The sequence below is a fragment of the Heliangelus exortis genome, chromosome 1 (genome assembly GCF_036169615.1).
Source record: "Heliangelus exortis chromosome 1, bHelExo1.hap1, whole genome shotgun sequence".
NCBI classification, from domain to species: Eukaryota; Metazoa; Chordata; class Aves; order Apodiformes; family Trochilidae; genus Heliangelus; species Heliangelus exortis.
Window position 1 is genome coordinate 122885412 of NC_092422.1, and position 27298 is coordinate 122912709.

Here is a 27298-nt window from a genome sequence, read left to right on the forward strand (position 1 = left end):
TTATAATTATACTATTTTGAACACTATGAAAACCCATGTCAATCTAATCTGGGAAAGTATCTCACTAAATTTAGTTTACATTGAGAGTCAGTGACCAAAAAATAAATCTGTGATTCACCTTTTGTGCATTATCAGACACAGCTTTCACAAAATGAGATTCATGGCTGTTTGGGACACTGAATTGCTCCATCCTTCCCAGCAGCTGCCTCTGAGCATACACCAGCAATGGGCTCACTTGTTCTGTGTATCTCTCACTGGAAAAAGTAAAGTATAGTAATTAAGGAAAATAACTGTATATTTAACCATATAATATTGCCCTTTAGTTTTAGAAGACTATGCTTAACTTACTGTGTAAATATGTTAAATTGTACAGCTATGTGTACCAGGGCTTCCCACTTCTTCATTTGGTATAACAATTCTATTGTTTTAAGAATCAGATTACATATCCATTTCAAGTCAACCACATTCACATCATCCAGGGGAGGCTGGGGATGAAGATTAGAACCACCATTCTCATCCAGAATACCTCCTAAGCAACCAGGAATGCAGAAGTCCCCTTCAGGATCCACAATCTACAATGAAGAACATTATTCTACCTGTTAATTTCAACTTTTTTTTTAGGGTAAATCAAATGATAAAGATCAGAAAACACTGTAATCTTCTAAAAACGTACTGCAGAGAATAAATATTTCTATTGAAGGTGTAGTAATAAAGTGTATACTGCCTTAATAAACATAATTTTTACCTTGAGAGACCTGCTAGCATGTAGTTCAGTTATCATATCAATGATCATGTCTGATGCCAAATAAAATGGCAACCAGATGGTGTTCCTAAGAAAACTGGTGGTAACAGGAAATGCATCTGTATGGGAATGTGAATAATTAGCCATCAATTGTAATTCTTGAGTATAGTTCCAAAGTTCTCGGCAAGCATTTTGAAGCAAAGTCCAGTGGCCACCACGATGAGCAAGAACCTATTCAAAATACAATTATAGTATGGACACAGAAAAATTAAAATATTTCATTGAGGAGTTTAGCTATAAGTAAAATTTCAAAATTACATTCTATGGATTCTTCTTAATAACAGATAATTCAGTATGTCAATTCACAGAATGCATTGTAGAACCTTAATTGGTAATTTTCATAGGAGCACTAATTTATAACTTATTTTAATTGTTCCTTCTGGTGTGAGAATAAGCAATAAAAATTAATCCACATCCCCTATGCATTTATCTTCCCTTGGTTTTAGAAGTGTTTATGGGAAGAATAGGCAGTCTGCTTGTCCTTTCAATCAATGGTCCTTCTGTCAATATTACCAAGACATTCACTAACACCAGGGAAAGATCAGTCTGCAAGCATTTTTAGTCAGATTTAACATGAGAAGGAATGTTCAAAGACTAAATGAAAAAAAATCTGTATATATTATTATACATTTGATAAAAATATAAATTATAAAGGGTGATATGTCTGACATTTCACATGATATAATTGGACATTTTGCAGAAGATAAAAAATCATTACTCTATCACTGAACTTACTTGGAAGAGTCTGAAATGTGGGTAGTAAGTATTGTATATAAATATCTAGTAATAAACAAAATGTTTAGTAAAAAAGACTCTTACCACTGCTCTTCTCAAATGCAAAAAGATTTTAGTACAATGCTCCAGTAATGCAGTATTTGACACAAATTGGGGTTTTTTTGAGGAAAGAGATACGGATTTTTCTGTATTGCTTGGTTTTTGAGTTTGAGGAGTACCTCTTCCACCCAGTTTAATGTTTTGCTGAGATTTACCTGTACCTGAAGACAAAAAGTTCACAGGTTAAAAATAAGTTAAATTTCAAAAAAAATTAAAAAGAAAATATTACCATTCATCAAGGATTTTGCTGTGGCAGCTAAGTACTTATATGTTAGCAAATGCCAAAGTTAAGGTTATCATATTTATAAGGTTATGATATTTAAAATAGAGGATGCTTTTACTTAAGTTTTGGAAGAAGCAGGAATAAAAATAAAAGTTTTAGCAAAATAATTATGTATACCAAACAGTTTTCAGCCTCAAATCCAAAACTCAACCCTCAGGCAAGTTAAGTTTTAGGAAGAGATCACCATGTGGAAAGCTCCAAAGAACCTTTCAGAAAACCAAGGCCTCTCAAAAGAAGAAGTTCAAAAGAAGGGAAGACTTGTGACAAATCATCTGCTATGCATGGAATTGCTTCATCATTTTATTCAATACCAATATCCTTCAAGGGGAAAGACAAGGGTTCTTGGTAGCAGAATATAGTAATATCTGAGCTATAGGTTTCAGGCAGAAGCTAATTTCAAGCTAAAATAGTATTTGATCTCTATGGCAAACTATATGCTTCATTAAATTCTTTCATTCAGAATTGTGCAAAGGGTAAGAAAAGGTAATAAACAGGATGTTCATTCGTTTTCAGTAACTTTCAGTGACTTTGTTCTCAGTGACTTGTAAGCATCAAGACAAAAGACTATAACAAGCTGTTGCAAAGGGAACCAGTGAATTCAACTGCTACTTTTTATTACACTTCTTTGGAAATGACAAGGAAGTCCTCCATGGAATTATAGGAGAATTTTGCTCTATACAGCTGTGACATGGTGTTCCCTAAAGTGGTGTTTGAAAGGCCAGGCTTATGATGTCTTCTTGAACTTATGCTGACTAGGCAGACTACTTTGAACCACCTTGTATGTTATAAATGTCTCAGGTAACTGAAGTCCTATTTTGCACCAATACCTACCACCCAGAGCCTTTGAGTTCCTGTTGAAACCTCAAAGGATGCTATTGCAAACATTTGGTATAATAGAATAGTCAAATGTGAAAGACAGAAAACTGAAGTAAAAGAGGTGGAAGATAAAAAATTGATTTGCCACAGAACAACACTGGGGAGAAAGCAGTATAGAAGGAAACCTAAATTATTCTACTTAAAATCTGAAAGACAACTTCAGTATATAACTTTAAGAAAGTCTTACAGAGTGACACAGGAAATAATTAACCTGATAGGAAATCTAAAGTTTAACAAGTTAACCACAAAAAATGATAAAAATTATAATTGCATTTAAAGTAATTATCCATTTAATAGATTTAGGTAGCACAGCTCCTGCAAACCAAAAGCCATTATCACTAATTCATTAGAATTTATAAGCTTATTATAAATTCTTATTAAAACTCAAAGTGATTATAAATGCTCATTATTGATTATGACTTTTTATACTAAGTATGATGCCAAAAAGAAAAAATTTAGTGGACACTTTTGAAATCCAGAAGCACCTTCTCTTTAAATTGACATGAATTTAAAGAGAGGTGATGTGGAGAACTAAGAATGGAGGTAAAAACAGAAAGTCAGAGAAAGAAAAAGTTAGATTGAAATTTATTCCAGTTGTGCACCCATTAAAAGTTCTTACGGGTTTGTTTTTCAGTCATTCCTGACTTTTCAAGGAGGGGAGGAGGTGGTGTTCTCATGCTATTCTCTACATCTTGTCTCACCACTATAGTGCCAGAATTACTTAATGAGAATATTTCAGGATCCAATATACTGTAACTGCAGAATGGGAGACAAAGAAGAAAATACACACATAAAAACCCCACAGATATAATATTAAAAATAATTTTGATATATGCACAAAATTTATTTTTCCAAAAGTTAGTTTTTATCACTTTCCATGATATCCAAAAGCTATAAGGAATGAAAAAATAGCACCGTGTATATCAAAACTTTCATCTGACCAGTCAAGCGAGCAACCAAAAATGTACATGTCACCTCTAATAAAATGGAAAACAAAACTTGTTACATAGTAAATCAATTTGCATTTGGATGCTGAACTGTTCAAATGAAAAAATTACTGATGATATTGTAATTCAGATTCATTTATGGCAATCATATGATAATCTACATGAATAGTGACCACTGATTATGCAGTAAGATTTACCTGTCCAGATGCTGTGAACCAGAAATTCCAATGTTAAATTCCTCTTCCATTTTCTTTTTAAATAAGTTGTAGTGAGCAAGTGCCAGATAGATATTCATCTGAGACCTCCAGGGCATCTCTTCAAGACAAATTTGATGAAACTTCTCTTGATTTACGTAATTCCTCAAAAGTGGCTTCAGCAGTATCACCAAAGTGTGATGAGCTGCTTTTTGCAGCTCCTCACTGTGTTCCCTAAATCAAAATACATGAAATAACAAAAATGAAACAGTTTTTTCCTGAGGCTCTAGTGAAAAAAAATAATAGGAAATATACACAGAAATATCCCGATTCATATCCACAGACTTGTATTAACTCAAAAGTATATGACATGTTTCTAGCAAAAGGATTTTTGCTGCCATCAAAACAGCAGCCTCTTTAAGTGCACTCACCACACACTAAATCCTATCTAATACTTTACCAACTTCCACAAGATATTTTTCTGAGTACTTATAAAATATTTATCTCTGTGTTTGAAATTACTTGTACCGTAATCATCCAAGAGGATTATTATAGCAAATACAGTGTGTTTCACATAGTCTATTCAGGAGATGAAAGGTCTACTAACATACTATAAATTTGGATCATACTTTTTATTACTGTGTTTTGGTAGCTAGTAATCCTCAATGTGAAGAAAACATTTTCTTTGAAATTTGGATGCTTGGTTTTAATTTCCAGCTATAGCAGTTTGTTGGGTTTTGGTTTTGTTTCTATGCCAGATTCTGTATTACCTGGCATGCATACAATGCTGTAGTCAAATCAAATATCATTTTTAGTTTTTTATAAACTTCAAACACATCCATTTACCAATCTAAATTATTTTTCTGCCTGTTTCCACCTTTAAAATGTGGGCAGAACAGTACACCACATACAATGTTGATTTTACTATAGAGCAGTATTATGATGTAAGATACCAAAGAGTAGCTAAAAAACCAAAAAGCCCAGGATAAGTTTAACATCTCCTCTTCCAATGAAAGCCATGAAGATCAATTTAGGTAAGGTGGGTTTTCTCTTTCAAGGAGGGAAAATGGGCAGTTCAGGTAAATATTTAGAAGACAGTGTATGCAAGTGTATGGCAGTATATGCAAAACTTTTTCTGATGTTCTTCATTTTAAACACTTCCAGAAACAGTTATGTGAATGCTCATATTCTCAATATATACACCTAGTTCTCTACATGCTAATTGCTGGAAGCATAAGTGACCAAAGCAACATGCAATGAGTACTACAAATTATTTTAGGTCAGAAGGTTCTGTTAGTAATGAGTTAACCGAATCTATACAATTATCTGACAAAAGAGGTGAATTAATTTTCTTTATTTCCTGTCAAGAAACAGTTTTCTGAAGCTACAGAACAGATAATCCAATAGGCTAGCAAAAGAATGACAAAAATCATTCTGAAACTACATGAACATCAGGAACAAACAAACATTTTTTATTAGATTTCTAAGAGGTAAACTCTCCATCACAAGCATTACAGTACACAGATTAACACAGCTTTTCCACCAAGATGAATCAACATGCTCAGGCTAACAGAACTGAAACAGTCTTTGATTATTAATACAAAGACTTCATAATCTTCAGCAGTTATTCTCTGAAACAGAGATAGATGTTGTTCTCTTTACTGGAAGCCAATTTTGTACCTAACTACAGCAGTAAAGTGAGTAGACTATGGACAAATTCATCCCTTTGACAGAAAAAAAGTTTTAAAATACACACTCAATTGGAAACTAGATTTCAGTGAAAATATTTTAGTTCTGTTTATGAACCTGACAACTTTTGTTCATTTACCTTTGTGCTTCTGGAGATGTCATTATGTCTTGATGTTTCATTAAGTACTGTCTAAGAGTCTGTCTTTTTTGAGTAGGACTCGAGGCTTCTTTTTTTGTTTTCTTCAAAGTTGGTGTCTCTGGTTTCTTTAAAGCTGAGGTCTTTGTATTCTTTAAAAAAAAATCTTCCATGAAAATCTTAAATATACTTCAAATACTTACTTATAACTACATTATCAATTACTTAAGGTAGACAGCAGTTAGGCTTACACAGGAAAGGAACAGAAAATAAATTCTGGAATGGTTTGTCAAAAAAAGAAAGCTAAGAAAATATTTAATATTCCAGAAAGCTTTTCATTTTTTCTGACAGTACCCAAGGCATTTCCTATTAACATACTGTTTTTTAAAGGGAGATGATAAAAGGCAAGTTTTCATTTGATTTTGGAACGCATACTATGACTCATCTCAAATTCCTCACATTTGTTGGACTTTCAGATAAAATCGCATGCTGGCTTTTCTTTCTGTTTTTAGAAGTGCAGAGGTGAGCTGAGGCCTAGAGTTTGTATCCCAAATATTAATAATTATGCATGTCCTCAGCTGAGGTTTTTATGAGACAACTTTTAAAAACTTGTTTCTGTGCCTATGGTATTGATGCCCAGTAAAGACACTCATGAATCCTTAAAAACAAAACTCACTTTCTGAAGTCCTGCAGTTCTTGTAGTGTACCTATCCGGGCTTTTTATCGGAGTAGGAGTTTTTGTTTCTGCTGCTGAAATACCATTTTTACAGAGAAGGTGGTCATTCCTCCTAACAAACAAATAATGTTAGAATCACCATCATGTTAAACTCCTCTTGAAGTTAAAGGATTAGTTAAAGGATTATATTTTGAACATATAGAACACATGCAATTCCTGTTCGATTGGGAGTTCAAAATTCAGCACCTTTTATTTCCTTCTTTCCCTCCAAAAAGAGGGAATGCTCATTCTCAAGGTTTATTATAGAAATCTGAATTTATAGACAACAACTATTCTCCTTCATATCTTCTACTAAAACAGAACAGTTCACACAATTACCCAAATTCTGCTCTGAAATTTTGCATAGAACTTCTTCATGTCCAATTCCTTTGGTCTTTTGTAACAGGAATTGCTATTCCCTACATCTGGCTTTTACCAATCATTTGCTTTTCAATTTTAAAAATAGTGTTTTGAGTGGTGCATAATTTTTAACAAATTTATAATCAAATTTCTTTGAGATACTTCTAGGTAAGTGTCTATAATTTTGTTATGCTTATCTTTTCAGTATAGATTTTTTTTTAGACACCACAGTAGCTCCTCATCAGTTTGCTCGTGACTTAACCCAACATATTTTTCTAAGTTATCCTTCTACCTCATAATATGGCAAATGGCAATAGTACCAAGTGGTGTCTGTGAAAAGGCAAATCCTGGAAACTGCTGATGCTAGACAGGAGTTTTAAACAGACACAGCCAAGGGAGAAGTCTACATGTTCAGCGAGGTCACAATACAATATTTTCTGTAGCTACATAACCTTCTGTAACTTCTGTGCAGTAGCAGCCATAGAAATGACTGCAAATGAGACTCCTACCAGATGCAATTTACAGTTTCTGATGTAACTCTGACACTGGTAAACCAAAGCAGTAGTTATTCACTGCTACTATTACAGGTATCTACCTTTTCAAGTAGTCTTCCACATTGTCTGCCCATTCCAGAACATTTTGAAACTTTTCTTCATTGATGATTTTGTGCAAAACTTGAACAAAGAACTCAAGAAAACGTGACTGATTTCTGAATTTCATCACTGCAAGAAAGTAACAGATAATTAATACAGTTTTGTATTTACACTGTAAGAGATTTCTGAATTCAGCTGTAACTCTAGCTATGTATAACTCAATGCACATATTTATGTCATGTTGCATGATGATAAAGAAAAGGCATTTTGATATTAAAATCAGATAGCTCATAACTCACAATAGCTCTTACTAAATACTTCTTGTGACCAGGCACCCAGAATCACAAGTTCACTCTATTTATACTCCTAGAATGAGAAATGTTCTAGGAACTAAGCAAACAGTTTTGGAACTATTTTTTTACCATGTAACACACTGTGCAAAAGTATTTAATAACAGCATTCAACATGCTTAATTGCACAGATGCCTGAAAACCTTGGGAAAAAAACCCAAACTATAAACTTTATACTCTTCACTTAGCTGCTCTTCTCTGTAAGAGTCCCATTAGTGTACGAGCATCACATAGTTCTCATTGCAGCAGTAGATATGTGTTGTCTAGATATTAGAGAGCTATTTAATGGTTTGCAAACTTATTTTACTGCTTGTCTTCATAAATTTTTTACCATGAATAAATAAATAAATATTTACTCTATCTAAAAGCTATAGTAGTTTCAAAGGCTAGGCTCCACTGTTATTTTGAACACTGGTGTTAAAAAAAAGAGCGGTGCAAAGGTCACATACCAGAATCTTAAATCTTATTTAAATAACACAAGTTTACTTAGACTTTTGTCAATTCCTCATCCAATAACATAATTGAATGTGGAAATGAGATACCTCAATTTAAATATATAAATATATATATATATTTCAAACTTTGGAAACTTAACACAGCTTTTAAAATATAAGCTCATTTTTAAGGTTATTAGAAAATACATATTCAAATTATTTAAAATAGTAATATTTTACATACTTAATATCAGCATGTAAAATAATTTGTTGCAAGTATTTCATACACTTCTAAATGTGACCATACTAAAAACTTTTCTTAAGATATGTTTTTCTTGATTTTTTTTAGATTTGAGAGAAAAATTAAGCCAAAGTTTCCAAGGCCTTATTCCAAGAAAGAAGAAGACAGATTTCCTCTTGACTTTCTAATTTTAAAAACCCTTTACAATTAAAATAAACACAAATTATCCTACCTTCTTGATAAGCACTGTTTGATGTCCAACATGAAATTACAGGGTAGAGGAACAAAGGATCTTCCTGTCCTGTAAGGTCTGATCCACGAGCTACATCAACCAAAACAAATCCATTAAGTCACACAGTGATAGTGTACAATAGAAACTCTACCTGGAATCATAACTGAAGACTAGAAAAATCCTTCTTTAGCACAGGATTTGCTTTTAAATGTTTCACTGCCATCCAGAGAGAAATGCAAAAGTTTGTACTTTCCTTCTAACTCAAGCAGCTGTGCCACTTCACTTAAATAGTGAAGACCTTACAGAGGTGCCTGATGGACTTCCAGGTACTAGACTAAAGAGCAGGATGTCTGGAGTTCATCAGAGGTCTAACAAAGGTCTATACAAATCATCTGTGGAGGAGGATGTGCAGTAAGGACATTTCCAGAAATAGGTTTCCAGAAACCTATCCAGCATGAACTGGACATATGATGATGGCAGTGACTGTGCTTACATGCACACTCAGCATGGGAATAGTATAAGTAGGTAGAGAAATTTCTTTTTCTGTACCTAAATATTTACATAAATAAATACATGCAAATGTACTTCCATTCTATAAATAAAATATTAGATATAGATGTAAGCAAAATACACAATATATAGATATTAATAGTTTGTATCATACAAGCTTCTGAGTGTTAAACATAACTCATTACCAGCTGATGAACACCAGAACAGTGTTACTTGTGCTAGTTGCTATCTTGACTTAATAAAGAAGCACAACACATTTTGTGCTTAGGCAAGTTCTGTGGCTGAAAAAGATCAATGCAGCTAGTCCCTGAGAAAAAGAGGTTAAAAATACACTCTGGAAAAACCTGTTGTGATAGTGGATCAATAGCTATGCTCTCCAGTGGTAGCAGTCAGTTGAAGTCTAGTGAATGCAAATAACATCCAATTAAATAGGGCAGTCAACAGAACAAGCATGGGGTTTTTTTATTTTCTTTCTAGGACAAAGTCACAGCCTTTACTAGTACTCTCTCCTATTTGAAAAGTTTGAAAACATATTGCTTCAAATGAGCATTTTCCCAAAGAATAATACCTCCCAATTTTAATTTCTTTTAATGGGAAAACATTTGAAATTTCAGACTTTAAATTGCGCTCAGTTTCTTATGAAAGAGGCACAATCATCTCTATTTCATTATCTTTGTAGACTATCATCAGTGGAATACTAAATGTTGATACACATTTAAGGAATTCCTATTAAAATGTTTTCTCCAAACTGTTTTAAACAGCATGCCTTACAGGTGTGCACACTGTTCTAAAACACTTAAGAATATTTGTAGAGACGGCTCTAAGTTTTGTTATTTGTTTGCACATCCTTCGCAGAAGAGTCCTCTTCATATGGTATCTTGAAACTTATTGACAAATATGCTATTTCTGCAACAAAGCAGACTTCAACCATCAAGGGTTTGCCAGCTACTGAAAATGTGTTCTTCTCTAACTGATCAGCCCATTAATTTAACTTTCTATTAAGTAAGAATGGAATATTGGTTTATTAAATAATCACTGTAATTTTCAATTAACTTACAGAATTAATTCACTCTGTAAGCTGATCTGCAAGGATGTGTGCATTGGTGTCAGCAGCAGGATCAGTGCACAGATAATGGAATTTCTGCCTCATTCTTTTTATCCTATTTATTACAGAAATGCTTTATCTTCTAAGAAAAATGTATATACAGAGATGACAGGCAACTAGAACATGAGTCAGCAGCATGCCCTTGCAGCAAGAATCAGCAGTGTCAAGGGAAGTGGTTATTCCCCTCTGGTCAGCACTTCCAAGACCACATCTAGATTACTGTGTTGGTCTTTGGACACTGCAGTACCAGGCATATTGTACTAAGCCCAGTGAAAAGCCACCAAGATGATAATGAGCTGGAGTGCACGAGACAGCAAGAAGAGGCTGAGAGAACTGGGTTTATTCAGTCTTAAGAAAAGACTAAGAGGAGTCCCCACCTGCCTATTAGGAGGAATACAGAATGTGGAGACAGATTGTCCTCACTGATAACACAAGAGGCAAAGACACAAGCTGGAAATCAGGAATTTCCAAACAGATATAAAGAAAACCCTTTTAACAATAAAGGTGGCCAGCCATGGGAAGAAGTTACCCATAAAGGTTGCAAAATCTCCTTCAGAGAGATTCAGAACTTGACACATTCCAGAGCAACCTGATCTAATTGTACCTGTTTCGAGCAGGCGTTTGAAATAAATGCTTTCCAGAAATGGGTTCCAAACTAAATCAGTCTATGATTGTACCCAGGCCCAGGCCACAAGGACTATTAGATGCCATAAATGCCACAAATATAATGGGAAAAATATCAGCAGTAGTTCTGTGTTTTACATTACAATCAATTTTCCTTTGTAAATCCTACTTACGAATTCATCTGACTTTGGCAGAACTATTGCATGAAAATTCTTGTACTTAATCCAGGCTCTAAGATATTTTAAAGCTGACATGTTCATTCCTGAGTTACAAGGTTGTTAAATGCTAGTATACATGCAATTCCTTCACAAAAAGGATGATTTCTGTTATCTTTCTTTAGGAAACCTTTTCACTACTAAAATTTCTTGTAGTGGTCATTACTACTAGCACTGGCAGGTTAGTAAGACATAGCATAAATGGGCTTTGCCACTTCATTCTCTGATTAAGATAAAGCAAGCCTAAATAACACAGAACTTAATATGAACAGATTGGAAAAATGTATCTATTTGTAGAATAGAACAAAAATGACCATTCCTTTCCAAGAACGAATGAGTGTTTTGGTGGAAATGATGAACAAGATTAATAAAAGTAATTATACACATTGCTACCAGATATAAATAAGACCAATGAAATTATGATTTTGTTTGATTTATCATGAAAGTTATATTAAATAAAAGCACTCCTTAGGTAAATAATCTTTATAAAGAAACCACAGAAAATTCCATAGGAAAAGATAGGAAGTGTTTTAATAGTAGACCCACCTGGTTTTGTCAGTTTGAGAAGATTTGATTCCAGAGCATTTAGATTTTCTGTTGCTTTTTCCATTGCAGCTAAGTGGGATGTCTTTGCAGAAGTAATCTGAAATTTCCATTATTTAGTTGTGAAAACATATCTTTTATCTAAGTAAAGCCAGCAGGTCAATAGTGGAGTTTAGATTATATCCCAAGGCCTCTAGTTTTATATCCAATTATTTCATTGATATTGTCTTATACCTCAAGTGAAATAAAATCAATGTTCATGGATTTTTAGTATGGTTTCACAAACCTGGCCATGATGCATTCTTGACTGATCTTCAAGGGTGTGAGTGCAATTGCTCAGCCACCAAATAAATTTTAAGGGAAGTAAACCACTGGCTTCTACAACTTATTTGAACAGATTGTTTGACAAAATTGTTGTTATCCAGAAAGTAGTAGTTTATTTATTTATATTTATATAAATAATGTTTATATTTATATAAATATAATATATATATTTATATATTATATTTATGCTTATTTATTTATATTGTAGTTTATTTGCTGCCTACAGAAATCAGAATTTTCCACTGGAAATCACGGTGGGTTTTTTTTTACTTCGGTAAAAAGGTAATTTTCAGTGAGCCCTACTTGGCTTAAGATACTGTATTGTTCCTATGTTCCTCTATCTTTTTCAGAATGAACCTGACAGTTGCCAACACAAACTCGCCAATAAGCAATCGAGAAAATTTTGTCCTGGATCCTATCAGTGTCCTACAAATTTTGATACAGATATCTTTCCTGGCAAGCTGGCTCACTTTTTGTCCTTCAATAAGTCCCAGTTTCATGCTCACACTGCTTCCTTTCTTCCCTCATTATTCCTACTTCCTTGCCCCTGTTTCAAATCTCCTCTTCAGTTAAAATCAGCCTGATGCATCTAACTGAAGTATTACAGCCTTTGAGATTGAAAGTTCTTCCTCCATTGAGAAATATTTTTCAGCCCCAAATTACTCAGTTTCAACTACAAAATGTGAGGCTAAGTTTCCATATTACTTAGCATATTTTTGCCCATCTCTATGCACACAATTCTTTAAAAAAAAATTGTATAAAAAAGCATACCTGGAAACTATATGTGAAGATCAGTTGTCTTATCAAACCAAAATGATTCTAGGATTACATAAATATCCACAGGATCATCACAGCTTTGAACTGTGGTATTACTAAGCTTTTTCCATTTAAACAAGTTAGACCCTGCACCCACTGCAAGCTGCAACTGGCCTTTGCAAAGATGGCTACAACTAAATAGAACCTCTCAGCTGTTCTTTGGGAACTCTTATTCTACAAGGCAGCTCTCATACATTCACTTCTAAAACAAAAAGGTTAAAAATAGAGTCTTTAACATAACAGAATACAGCATTTAGAGAAAAGAAAAAGTAAAAAACAGAGCAATTACTTCTTTGTTGGTATCTGTTTCTTCAGTTTTTATAGCTTCTGACAGACAGGGTGAGGTTGTTGCTGTGGAATCCAACAATTTTTTCCCATAATTAACAATAATTACTGCTAGTTCATATTCTTTCCATGAACGTAGTACCTATTAAAGAATCATCTGTTAAATATTTTTGTTTTGTATAACATGTAATGTTTCATTGTTGTCTCCTTGTAATTGTCAAAGTACCTAACCATTAGAAATTAATTTCTCAATTCTTAAGTTTTCTTTCTTAAAAAAAAACAGGAGTATAGGCCTGTAAAATAATTGGACTTGCAGATATGTTATCTGTGTTTTACTTCTGTTTAACCTATCCATCTGAGTATAGAGAGATTTAAGCAGAGGTATCTATTGCTGTGATTGACATCCTCCTTCTTCTTAGGCAGTACTGATATCAAAGAATAGAAAGGGTAACTAAATGATTCTCTTTTACTTATCTGCTATCAAGTGCATATCGGAAAATCCCAACTGTATTAGCAAAAGGAGTAGTGAAATCTATTTTTTAAATTATGATATTTATAAATTAACAGTGTACAGAATGTTTTGAGATGGCTTCATTTCTTTAGATAGAGCTCTAAAGGCCAAAGCACTTCTACTATATGCAAGGTAATTTCATGTTAGGATATTTGTCTGTGGAATACAAAATAAGTGTGCATATTACTTTAGGATAAATACAGCACATGGCCTGACTGTGTCTCAAAAGAAAGCTATATACCATGTTTAATGGTATATGCAATTAATGCATTTGTAATTCACTCACTTTGCTTGCTGTTCTGTATGCTATTATGTTGAAATGCTATCTCTAAGAAAAACAGAAAATTAGCAGTATAGACAGTCATGTAGCTGGAAAATCCAACAACAGTGTATCACAGTTTCAGCATTGCTCATAAGCTTTACTGACCTCCATAACCTCCACCTGGGCTCCACCCCATAGGGCCAGGAGCTCCCTTTCAGCTCAGCCCTGAGCCTACAGCCCCTGCCAGCTCCTGTGTGGCTGGGATGCTGCTCTCCAGAGTGCTCCAAACCATGCCTGCACCTGGCAATGGATCCACAGGTTTGGAGACCTGACCCATGGACTGACTCCTCAGCTTGACCTCAGGCTGCTCCCATCACAGCCTGCTTGGCTGAGTCTGACCCCAGCTACTCTCACACACCTGATCCTGACCTGAGGATTAACTTCACAGCTTCACCTCAGACCTTCCTCACTGCTGCAAACTCTCATCATCATCTGGGCTCCTGGTTGAACCTGACTGCCCAGTGCTGTCCTCAGGGGCATGGAATTGCCCTCAGCTCCTGGCTCCCCACCTCACGGTGCCCTCATAGCCATGAAGTGATCAATATGAAGAAAATGACAACACTGAGGCTTAAAATACTGTAAGAATTCTATAAAGAATGAAAACCTGGTCTCCTTGCAGTGCACTTTTAAGGATACTTGATGCTGATCTGGTCTGATGAGGTGAGCACAGAGATCCAGCTCCTATAGAAACTGGGGTGAGGGATCACTGACCCACGGGAATCCCTCAAAGTATCAGCTGCAACTTAGCTTCAATATTGAACTCATAGCTGACATGTGCTCAAATCTAGAGGAAACTAGCTTTTTCAAAACCATACATTTATCATGGCAAGTATTTTGACTCCAGCATGTCTCTACACCTGAGGAAAAAAATCCTACCGGTACCACATTTCTCCTTATTTCACTAAATAAATTGAGCATCTGAATCATAAATGTGATCCACAGATATGTATCACGGTTAAAGATCAAGTTGTTTATGTTCCTGCCAGTAAATGGAACTAAATAATATAAAATCTCCTGTATCTACATAGCAAATAAGCCAGCTATAGTAATCTGATTAAAACTACAAAGATGGCCTATTTGTAAATTTATGTATTACATAAAGCCTTATTGAAAATAGTACTACCTTAAATGTAAAAATACACACAGTGATATAAAATACAGATTTCATGTCATGGAGTAATAGCTACAGACTATTTTCTGAAAAAATGAAAATTCTCAATTCTATTAGAAAGTCAAAATGTCATTAGTATATAAAATGCACAGATACAAAGATTCTAATACATATTTCTATGCCTTTACTCTTTGAGTGACTGTCCTCTAAGTATCCACCTTGAAGTTGAGCTTACTAACTCTTTTTTTTTCTCTAAAAGTCAAGAGCTAAATCTTAAACCAAGCTGTAAACACAATAATACACACGTTACCTTTGCTGTAAAAAATGAAGTACAAGCTATCATATGCTGAATACTCTCATAGCGCTCTGCCTGCCTCCTCTGCAAAACAGCACTTGGAATTTCTTGAAGGACAGCCAGGCACTTAATGAGGATCTGTAAACACAAGGGTTAAAAAAAACCTTGCAGTCTGCAACACACTTCGGTATAAGCCTATTGTGTTCGATAGCAAACCTCAAAAATACTTGGAAATCTAACATACAGGATTAAATACTAACTCTACAAAGCCAATAATAAAATTTCCATTGAACTTAAGTGTGTCAAGATCTCAACCACAGCCCTTTGGAATAAATTACACATTCACATAAATTTACAGATATTAAATTACAGATACATGATGGAGATTTTTGCTGATTTAATTAACATGAAATAAGAGAATGCTTAATTCAGTGAGATGACATACTCCTAGTAGAGGACTGCTGAAAAATATATTGAGCTGGTCAGAATTTTAGAGGAAAGAAAAAGGTTTCCACTATGCCCTAAAACTAAGACTTCTTTCCTCCATTTTTGTCTGTCAGACACAAAAAAGACATGCAGCTAAATTATTTGGGAAAAATAAAACAGGAGCTGTTTCCAGTGGGTAGCTGTGCCTTTCATAGTTCATCACAACCAATAGCAAGAGGCTATCCCTGTATGTGAACAGATTTTTTTTTTTTTTCTTAGCACTCCTAAAAATGTGTCAGGCCTTGAGGACCCTAATAGTCATTCTCTGAGCAGCCTGCCTTGAGTCCTCCTCTCACATCTTCAACCCAGGGGCCCAAGAGTCCCAATTAAGCAGACACAAGCCTTCAGTCCCTGCTTGACCTATGGTATTAGATGTGCTGGTCTTTAATTTTGTCCTCTGAATGTACCTTGGGCCTTTATTGTAGCCTTGTCTCCATTCTCTGGCTCCAGGTCCTGCAGCCCTGACTTTTTCTCCTGGATGGATCCTTGGCCAGCCCATCAACTTCACCTTCTCTGGATTCTCAGTGGATTCTCTTAGCAACACTCTGCTTTGTCTGATGTGTTCAGATGATGCTATTCACCCTGACTGCACTGCGATCACCTCATCCATCCTCACAGAGCAAATATACCCTTACTGCTGCTCCCTGACAAACCTACCAAATTATGGGGGAAAAAAGTTGCACATTTCCACTGTATCTTTGCTGAATCTAAACACCATATTTGCTGTTTCAGAAAGTAAAGGAAAGAAATCAGTTACTTTGTTTTCAAAGAGAAGGTGCTTGTTTCTGGAAAGGAGCCCATGGCTGAAACTAAAAATTGCATTCAAAACCATTCTTATAGCCTTTAAAAAAAAATACTGTATATGAAGCAAACTGCAAAAAAAAGACACAGGCAAATGATGTTTTTCTTTCCTAAAAATTGTCATTTGCATGTAGCATATAAGCAGAAGTTACATCATAGATTCTACTATAGTTTAAAAATACCAATAAAACAACCTGAAGAAAAAATATTCTGCAGTTACCTTAGTAAATGAGAGCAGAATCTGTGCAGCTTACTAAATGTATATACATTGGGAACATAAAAAGCCAAAAAAGTATTTTATTTCAGCATCTACAAAGAATGAGAAGCTCTAAATAAAGAATATTTAGCTTTCACATTGTACAGTCCATTTTAAGTTTAATTTGAATCACTATAAATGCAGGACTTGGATGCCTGCTGCTTTGTCTTAAAATGCTCTCACCTGAACTACTGGCACTGAAGAAATCTTGTGATAAATAAATGGAGCAAGAAGACCATAACATTGTACAACAGACTGCAGGGCATAACTTGCATCATTCAACCAATTGCTAAGTTCAATTGCCACAGTCATTCTTTCACATTCTGCTAATCTGGCAACCTGCAAAAGAAAACCACATTTTGATTCAAATATGAATTCTATTGTTTTAAATCATTTGAGAGTGAAAGAAGACAGATGTTACTGCTGTTCAAAAAGCAATGTAAGCAGGAAGTAAGATAAAAGTTTAAAAATTAATTTACATTGACACCTGTTAGAAGTATATAAACAAATGTAACATTAGTCATTATTTTAAGGGGATGATTGTTCTTGACTAATTGTGCCCTCTGAAATTTACAAAGCCTGGTAAACAGCCTCAGTCAGTGTCAAGTGGAACTTTCACATGCTAATTTCTGAGTAGCTAAGGGGAGGATAACAATTCCTCCCTTTCCCTTCCAGTTATCTGCTGCACTCTGCACATTCAAGCAGATCCAGTGAAGTCACTGAGTAATCAAGTGCTTACATTTTTATCAGACAATAGTTCAACAAAGAAAGAGTGGAACAGGAATGTAATTATGCAGGAGGCAAATTTTGTCTATTCAAATAAAAAAGAATAATTTTTGTGTTATTAACATGCCATTATACAGTAAGAAAGACTGCAACAAGATAAAAGATGTTTAGTATATTAAAAGAAGCTTAATACATAGTGGCCTTCCAGTATCTGAAGGGCATCTACAAGAAACCTGGGGAGGTTAAATATTTAGGTTAGACATTGCAACATTTATCTTGCAACGATGATCAAAAGTGATCAGAAAGTAAAATCAAATACAGTACATAATTTTAAGCCTCACATACTTGTTCCTTATAAAGGATCTCATTGGAACACATGGAATCACAGAAGAGTGCTCCTTCCATTACATTGATGTCACAAATAGCAAATATGTTCCTCAGAAAGAGGTGCAAGGTAATAGGAGAAGTCTGAGATACAGCTTCAAAATGTAACCTACAGAAAAAACACAAAAAACAAAAGAACAGCAAAAGCATGTTAATGATGATTCAAATATTGCATCTCTGAAACTGCATTACATTAAAATGCAGTCTTTAATTTTAAAATGATGGGCACAAAGGATTACTGTAGCCACTTCTGGAAATAAGATTTATACATAAAACTGGAAAAAAATGCTTAAAATTTCTAACATAAAAAATAAAAAGGGATAAGACTACTTTTCTAGATAGCTTTTCCTTATTTATTTCATCTAATCCAGTAAAACTTTCTTTGAACTTTACTTGAAATCTTGGGATGCTATAGTTTATTTACTGTAACTTTCTCCACTTTCCCATTACTTTTATCTCATGACAATGATGCATGCAGTCATGAAGCCCATTACTAAGTATTAGTAACAGACTCCTTTTCATCACTGATGTCTTGCATTACAGGTTGCAAAAGAATATCTTCTGCTGCCTGCTTTTTGATTGGGGTTTGACGGGGTTTTTTCCTTCCTTGGGGGCATTTGTCTTTGTCCTTGTTGTATTTTTTATATACTGTGGTTACAGGAAAAATCCAATTATTTCAAAGTATAAGAAATTAATTCCTCCTTCTCCTTGACTGTAATTCCTAAAAGAGACTAAAACTCAAGAAGTAAGACTGAATTGACACATTCTCATACCAGAAATTACCAAGATATCAACAGAGCTTCCAGCTGGAACCAACAGGTTTCCTTTCATTCCAGCTCCCTCTACTGTCTCTTGAATTTCTATGTACTTTCAAACTAGACCATCTGATTTCCTAGCTACCGATCAGTAACTGAGACTGCCTTATCCTAGGTTGTTTACTAAAACCTTGAGAATCTTCTATATTACTTGTAAAAAATTATAAAATTTTTTAAAATATTAAAAATTATTCTTGGATATAGCTGTCAAAAATTGAAAAGAAAAATCCCTGAAACTGCTTTCCATACTATTTAAAATTTTCTGTCTCCATTTGGTTTAAATGAAGACAGCTTCATTTAAATGTTATCTCTAGAGCTGTATATGTTAAAAAAAAAAAAAAAAAAAAAAAAAAGAAATTAAAACCAAATTTTTAAAAACCCACCAAACATCACAATGACCAGACTTGCATTCCTGCTCTGTTGCCTAGGCCAGGGATAGATCTAAAAAATCCACATGGTTATGAAATAGGATGTCAAGTGATTATCTGCCTACACCAATGTTACCTGTAAACCCCAAGTGCACTTTTTGCATGTAACATTAAGAACCTCAGACAATTTTTATGCCTTGTATCAGGCATATGGTGGCACTTGAAGGACAGACAGGATAGACAGCAGTGGTCTGGCTGAAGCCCAGATAACAAGAAGTAGACTTAGACACATTTCTCCTGTAACAGGTTTCAAAGCACACACTACCTGCTTGCATCCAAACAGCATTTCCATGAGAAATGTAAGGGCTCTGATGCAAGTATGTCAAAAGAATACAGAGAAAACACAAGCTACACTGTATGTCTCAGAACAGCTGCTTACCAGTTATTCACTCTGTGAAGTGGAAATGGAAGTACTGTGAGAAAACTTTCTACAAAATCCCTGTAATATCTTTTTTCTGGAAACAAAGATTTAGATTTTTTTGTTTCTTCTTTAATTCTTGAAACAATCAAGAACTATTTAACACACGTGCAATAAGGTTGCTTCTTGTCATTATGGTTTCAGCCAGTCTGTCAGACTGAAACAGAGATGCTTCAAAACTCTTTCAGATCTCCTCCATCAGTTTCCCTAATGAAATACTTTGTCTAAAAAGAATTCCACATAAGTGAGGATGAAGATTTGTGTTCAGTTCTACAGGATGTTGATTCATTATCACATAGTAAGCAGCTGACTGGCATTTAAAAGTATTATTTTTATTACAGTATTTCATGCCTTCTACTTCATGCAAGTCTTTTATCTGGGAATTAATAGTTTTTATAGTTTTTATTTTTGCATCTGGATCAACTGAATTTCAGTGTATGCAATCACAAACTTTTTATCTGCACTTTGAAAAAGCTATGGTGTTATGGTTGAACAACTGAAATTCACTTATAAATAAAAAATAACTAATTTTAAATATTTCTTATAAAGCATTTTAGAAGACCATACGCAAGGTATATTCTAAGATTATTGGTAGTTTTACATAGACACTCCACAAAAAAATGGGCAAGCGTTTACCCATTCTGAGTAGTGTTCTCAAGAGAATTTTCAAAATTTCTGAACTCTGCTCCTCTCTTGATTGGAACTGAAAGTCAATAGCCCAGTGAATATTACTTATTCTCCACATGCAAATGCATCATGCAGAATTAATAGCCACTTTATAAATGTTTTGCAATTATATTAAGAAAATAATCATTACAAAGAATTAGGTGTGTAAATGCTATGCTAGAGGTTCCATAAATAACAAAAAAGAACTCTGCTAATCATAGAACACTATATTTATATAACTCATCTCACACTTCTTTCCAGAATGTTTTTCATACCACAAGTCTGAACAAAATTTCACAGCCTGAGACTCTTTAAAATAAAATGTACACAGCTATAATTAACTATTATTTCAATTTTTTTTTTACAAGTTACCGGTTTTCAGATATAGTCAAATTTCTCCTTGCAGAAATAACAGCTGCATTGGCAGGCAGTGGAGAAGAACTTGACACAAAATAATCCCACAATGGTGAAAAAGCTTCTCTGGCTACGGCATAGTTGCCAGTCTGAAAGGCTACCTACAAAAAAATCCAACAACAACAAAATTTCAAGTTTTGTTTATCAAATAACCAAGCTAAATATGATTATAGCCTAAAGAAAGTTTTTTAACCTCCCCCAAATGTAAATCTATTCTATCTGTGAGAATATTCTGACATATGTGAATAAAACACACCTAGTAGCACTCTGATCCTACCAATATTAGTATTTCCCTGCAGAATTAGCATAAGAGAAGGCAAAAAAGAGTTTCTTAACTGGTAACCAAGGATCTAACAGCCCTTTGTAGAATACTTCACAGGTACTGTGGTGCGGGTTTTTTTTTTTATTTTGCCTAGGTTCATTTTACTTTTGCTAATTCTGCAGAATGCCCTAGTGCTTTGGATAGTTGGACGTAAATGGAGACACACAAGTAGTCATAAACTCATGTGGGTACCTCTTACTCTGGAAGATTTTAGGAAATCTTCTAAAAGTATCCCATGATGTGATCTGATCTGACAGATTGGGCTAGACAATTTCCCTTTTCTTCATGCAACTACTTGTTTTAAGTTTTCTTTATTAAGACTACAAAAAATTACAATACATTTGTAATAATAATTTGCTCTGACAGAGCCTTTGTTGTCTTCCACAAGACACAACAAAAGTAATTTCCATATGAAAATGGTTGAATTTAATACCTGGTAAGTTAAATCACATTTTTCAACCCATTCTGTAATGACTAATAAGATGATGTCTAGCATCTTGATCTCAATCACAAAAAATGAAAAAATAAATTATAAAAAAGAAGAAAGACATTAAATGCAGAGTGAAAACCAGAAACAGGGATAAGGGAACTAGCTGAGAGTCATCTTCCCCTGTAAAATGGAATTTTGAGTAATTTTGAATAAAGAATTGAGTTACTCAAATATATAATTTACTATGCTAACATTGTGATTTGTGCTAATCAAGGTTTTGACAAGAAAGACTTAAAATTTACAAGAACAAGTTTCAGAGCTATCAGTGAAAACTATTAATTGCAAACCAATTCAATTATGCATTTATTATCAGAGATTCTAAAGCTACCTGAGTTAGATAGGCTCGAACAGTAGTTGCAGAAAGAGGTGGATAAGCAAGGATTGGATTAGTTGTTTCTCCAATCTGATCACCAATAAGTTTTCCATCAGAAGAATATGCTGCAACTGCAAATATGTATTTCTCATTGGGATCTAAGCCTTGTATTTCCAAGAGGCTTTTGCCATCAGCTGGTATCTACCAATAAAATAAGAATATTTTCCAGATACATCCACTGTATATATCAAAACAAATTTCTAACTCTAACCCTCTATTGTGAAACAAATTATTTAAAGGTCTTGGATAAAATCAAAGTACAGCCTAAATCTATAGACGTGCAGTGTTTCCACAGAATATGAAGTTCTTAAAGACAATGAGAGAACAATTAAATGAGAGGGGGACAAGGTATCAGTTTTCTCAGGAATACAGTTAAGTGTACAGAGCACATCACCTAAGAGAACAATAAGTACCAGGATCTGAAGTTTCTCTAAGACCTTTTTGTCTGTTTGCACATTGACATCATGAGTGAGCAAGCTTGCAGTCATTGAGATGGAGGCATTGTAGCCCTCAGCTGGGCTTCCAGAGAGAGAGTGCAAGGATCTCCTCCATACATGCCACATGCAAGTATTAGATATGGGCAGAGGATGGCTCAGGTCCTCTCAACATCTTTAACATCTTTGTTCATCTTTGTGAACAATTTGTCTTACCTCTTCTCCTGCATTTGGAAGTTTATTGTTATTTAACCTTACTTTCTCATTAGTTCCTCCTGCCACACAGCCAAAAATACTGTACCACGAAACCTTTGAAGGAAAAAAAAAAAAAAAATTATATATAATAGTATTTCCAACTTTTACCTAATGTGGAATGTACTAATTTTGCAAAAAAAGTCTCTGGAGAGAAAAAAAAATGAATGGTCTCACTGTGCTAGAAAATTTAATTGATTATGCTGGAGAATAAAAGTGGCAACAGAAGCAGATGACTCTCCCTTATCCTGTCTCCTAACTTTAGCTACTCAAATCTATCTCAAATATATTGCAAAGCATAAACTCTATAGATAATCCTGCAGATTTAAAGTAATCTGAACTCCTTACTTGATCCTTGCTATGGTATTCTCTCAAGTTGACATCAGTTTGATATAAAGACATGATTTCTTTTGCAAAGAAATCTGATTTTTTTCAGAAGATATTGAAATAGAAGAGATTGCTTTCAGCAAATGAACAGGTTTAAGACCAGAAAATTTTAGATACTTTGACTTCTAGTACAACAACTATATAAATCTAATTAAATCCTAAGCATCCAGCTCTGGTTAATAAAATTTTCATTAAAATAGCTCTCATGTCTGTTCAACAGCTATGCATAACCTTAGAAAATAATTCTAGAATAGCTAGGCTCAAATTGTAAGAATAATAATCTAATTGCACCACCTGGTGGCCTAATGTTACATTCACTGTCCTATGCCAAACATAATAGTATTAACATTGAAACAGATGAACTACCAGACTTAATTTCTTTTTTAATTTTATGTTCACTAGTGATAAAACAAAACACCTCTTCTCAAATAATTTCTTTGAAAATCACTAATCAAAATGCAATAGAACTGCAAGTTATAAAACGACTGTTCACAGAAACATCTTACCAGTATGAATAAGTTCTCAGATTCTACTGGTTTTATAGACACTTATTATTTTGAAGAAGCTTGTAAAATTACTATTAAAATATCTCTTTTGAGAAAATGGCAGCTAGTGAATTTTAGATCAACCTTGGAACATATGCCCTCTTCTGGGCATATGAAGAAAAATAAGGTTATCTGGAACAGTCAGCATGGACCTTAGTAAGGCCTCCCAGTATTATATACAAGTTAGGATAATAAAGTATGGGGCTGTGACGAGATAAATGGGTAAAAATGGTTGGCATGTCAGTTGTTAGTGGTTTGTACTCTACCTGGAGGGTGGTAACAAATGGAGTACTGCAGGGCACTACCTTAGGACCTGCCCCATTTTATAACTTTACTAAGAACCTGAGGAAAACAAGTGAGCACACACTCAGCAGGTGTGCAGATTATGCCAAATTGAGGGGAACAGTTGATATCCTTGAGGGCAGAATTGCTATTCAGAAGGACCTAGATAGCCCAGAGGAATACCAACAGGAACATCATGACATCAAACAAGGACAAATGCAAAAGCTTGCACCCTTGCAAGGTGGAGAAGGAGGAATCCCTCACAAGGACACAGGATGGGGACTGATGGACTGAGAAGCAGCATTAAAAGGATCTGGGAGTCTTGTGAGACATCAAGCCAAACATCAGCCAGTGGTGTGCCATGACACTAAAGCAGCCTACAAGCATCTTGAACTGTATTAAAAAATCAGAGTTAGGAGGCTGGGAAATGTGATGATTCCTCTCTGCTCAGCACTCACTGTACTGCCTCTGGATACCACAGCCAGTTTCCCTCCTGACACCCATCATTCTAACAAGAAATGTTGAATGACCAGAGTGATTACAGCAGAGGACCTCCGAGATGTTTGGGAGATGTTTCTTGCAGCTAATCCTGCAAGAAGAAGCTGAGAGAGTTTGGCTTATTCTTCCTGGAGAAGAGGTCACTTCAGAGCACCTATCAGGAGCCTTTGAGTGCCTGCAAGCAAGTGATGAAGAAGATGCAGTTGGGCTTTTCACACTAGTGGATGGCAGGAGGATGAAAAATCAAACTTAATTGAAGAAAGAGAGATTCCAACTGTTCATAAGGAAAAATATTTACCCCATGAACATGTTGCCTAGAGAAGCTGTTCAGTCTCCACCCTTGCAGCTTTTCAGAGCTGACTGAATAAAAGCCCAAACAACCTGTTTTAATCTCTCAGCCAACCCTCCTTTGAGCAAAAGTTTTGACTAGAGAGTTTTCCTAAAATCCCTTATGATCTGAGTAGTTCTGTAGTTCTACATGTTCAACAGAAAGTAGATTTTTCCACCTGACCTATGTCACTTCAGTACTTCATTAACAAAGGCTTCTCTATGGTACCCTCTCACAACTGCCTTGCATCCCCTCAGAGGGTAACTAGGAGCATGTCAACCCCTAAGTAAGAGAATGAGCTTTTGAACAAAAGTAGAATAAATGTTATACAACAGAAACACCAAGAAACATGATACATGACACGAAGAAAGTTTCATGCAAATGTGAAGTTCAAAACAGTGAGCCACAATTGACTGTTGGGATAAAAAGGATACATATTTAAGTCAGAATAACATACTCTTCTCAAGGACAAATCAGTGATCGTATAGCACTGTTGAAACAACTTTTGCTCTCTTGTATATTGTTTAGTTATTTCTTACACGATTATCACGAAAAACATTACCTGAGTATCTGAAAAGAATGGGGCTGGTTTAAATGTCATGGAGCAATGTGATCTAGAAAGTAACAGAGGAGGAGGAGGAGTCTTGCTTTTTTCCTTGCTACTCATAGCTTCTTTGAGACTGAGATGCAATGCACTTTGTTCAGCTTCAACTTGCTCAATTAAAGCCAGTGCTTCCTACGATTTAAATTAAAACAAAAGGGAGAAACTGACCAGAAGATATGAGTAACTCTAGACAGACCTCTTGGATGTTCTATAATACTGTAATAAAAAAGGCAAAATTCTCTGTAGAGAAGCATGAAAATAAAGATATGGATTTTCTGTTCATGAAGTGAGCACTGTCCACCTCTAGAAGGAAAACTAATTGAGCATATAATTAAATACTTCATCACAGTAAAACTATCAATGATCATGATAAGTTTGTGCAAGCAGAGCTAATTCTGACATTTTCTGGCAATTGACTGCAAATTTATCATAATCTTTTACCTCCATCTTCCTCTGTGAAAAGAGCACAAAAGGAAAACATAGTGAAGGTCAGTATAAGGCCTTTGCAAATGTTGGGGATAACCACACATTTCTTGGGAGTTGCTTCTAAGTCTTCATTGACGACTACAGTTACAAATCTCATACCATAACATTACAACTTATATCCATAAATGCCATATATTTTTAAAATATATTAGATTTTTAGTGTATGCCTTTTCTGATCCATCTTTTGCATTCTTCTGCCATAAAAAGTATGTGTGTTAATTGGCATATTTCAAAATTTGTAGAAATTAGAAGACAAACACTTTCTGGCAATTTCTTGCTTAAAATACTTTTTCGTATATAGTGAGAAATGCAGATTCTGTTATCTGTTGTACTGGCTATAAAGAAATTTTATGCCCCACTGATGAGAACATAATTTTTATGGACACATATTAGTATAAAACTCAATGGAAACTCCAAATAAAGATGACATCTAGTCCAAATAAATTCCAAAATCTCCAACTCCTAATCTGTCCATTTAATAAAAATAAAACAAAATGTATGTTTATCATCAGTCAAAATGTCCTAAGACAACTTACAGATCTTGGGGAAAAAAGGTTAATTAAGGTTGCAATGTGGAGAAGGTAACTTGAATGACATTTTAGTGAGGCATAGGTTCATCATTTCAAAGTCTAGGTCATGAAGTGTAGAGAGGAAGACCTTATCTTCTTTCAGGTTTTCTGCAATGAATATGTGTGCAAAAAAAATTGGAGATATGCTATTTCCTCATTTTAAATAATTTTCTTCTTTCATCATAACAAAACTTCTCAGGGAAAACTTGACAACAGAAGTTGAAAACACTCCATGTCCCTCAAGTTCATTTTTCTTCTTTATGAGGAAGGAGTAATATAAATCATTGTTATACAGAACATGCAAAACTGTGATAACAATATTAAAAAAAAAAAAAAGGTACCCTAAGATATCTTTTTAATTACCTCCAGTAGCTGCCTTTGGGAAGAAGTGGTTAAGTCATTAGGGAATTTCAGTGAAGCTTTTTGCATCAAAAAGATTGCTCTGGATAGCTTGTTCTTTTTTATTTTTCTCATTATAAATGCCTCTGTAAAATAGATATTTTAATACATTTATAAAACAGTAGCAAAAAGTTAAAATACTTCTAAAACATTTAGTTAATAAGACTTACCTGTTAAATAATAGAAATCTTTAATATTATTCACATGGGACTTGCCAGACTTAAGACTTCTGTCATCCTGTTCAGCATCTAGGTGGAAAGGAAATTCTTATTTATTCATTCTGATGGTACTATTGAGAGAACTTCAGTGAGGGGTTAATATGTTATTTTGTAGTAAAGATTTGCTCTCTTATGATCTTTTCTTTGGTTGAAGAAGAATTTTTTGGACTGATCAGACCACTAAAAATATTCCACCCTCATGCTCTAATATCTTTAGTAGTTATACCAACATCACAGAATCTTGTTTGATCATAGAGAGTGGTGCACAGGGGACCTCTGGAGAGTCAAACTAATATTAGCCTTTCATTTAAAAGTACCACTAGGAATGGGAAACCAAGTAGAATTATTTCAAAAGGCATTTGGCAGGAGT

General features: G+C 34.6%; 1 protein-coding gene across 1 annotated transcript in view; it reads right to left on the reverse strand.

Moving 5' to 3' along the window:
* The window catches only part of CFAP54 (cilia and flagella associated protein 54), a 108517-nt gene that overhangs the window by 50147 nt on the left and 31072 nt on the right, over window positions 1–27298 (reverse strand). The window contains exons 19-39 of the mRNA XM_071764486.1: window positions 26881–26958; window positions 26675–26796; window positions 25215–25388; window positions 22577–22669; window positions 21882–22067; window positions 20700–20842; window positions 17962–18109; window positions 17074–17229; window positions 15363–15485; window positions 13113–13250; window positions 11687–11783; window positions 8687–8776; window positions 7432–7558; window positions 6438–6549; window positions 5765–5913; window positions 3940–4170; window positions 3415–3551; window positions 1622–1797; window positions 746–973; window positions 349–572; window positions 119–254 (exon numbers count right to left, since the gene is read on the reverse strand). Coding sequence (XP_071620587.1) covers window positions 119–254; window positions 349–572; window positions 746–973; window positions 1622–1797; window positions 3415–3551; window positions 3940–4170; window positions 5765–5913; window positions 6438–6549; window positions 7432–7558; window positions 8687–8776; window positions 11687–11783; window positions 13113–13250; window positions 15363–15485; window positions 17074–17229; window positions 17962–18109; window positions 20700–20842; window positions 21882–22067; window positions 22577–22669; window positions 25215–25388; window positions 26675–26796; window positions 26881–26958 — 3068 coding nt within the window. The remainder of the gene's footprint in view (window positions 1–118; window positions 255–348; window positions 573–745; window positions 974–1621; window positions 1798–3414; window positions 3552–3939; window positions 4171–5764; window positions 5914–6437; window positions 6550–7431; window positions 7559–8686; window positions 8777–11686; window positions 11784–13112; window positions 13251–15362; window positions 15486–17073; window positions 17230–17961; window positions 18110–20699; window positions 20843–21881; window positions 22068–22576; window positions 22670–25214; window positions 25389–26674; window positions 26797–26880; window positions 26959–27298) is intronic.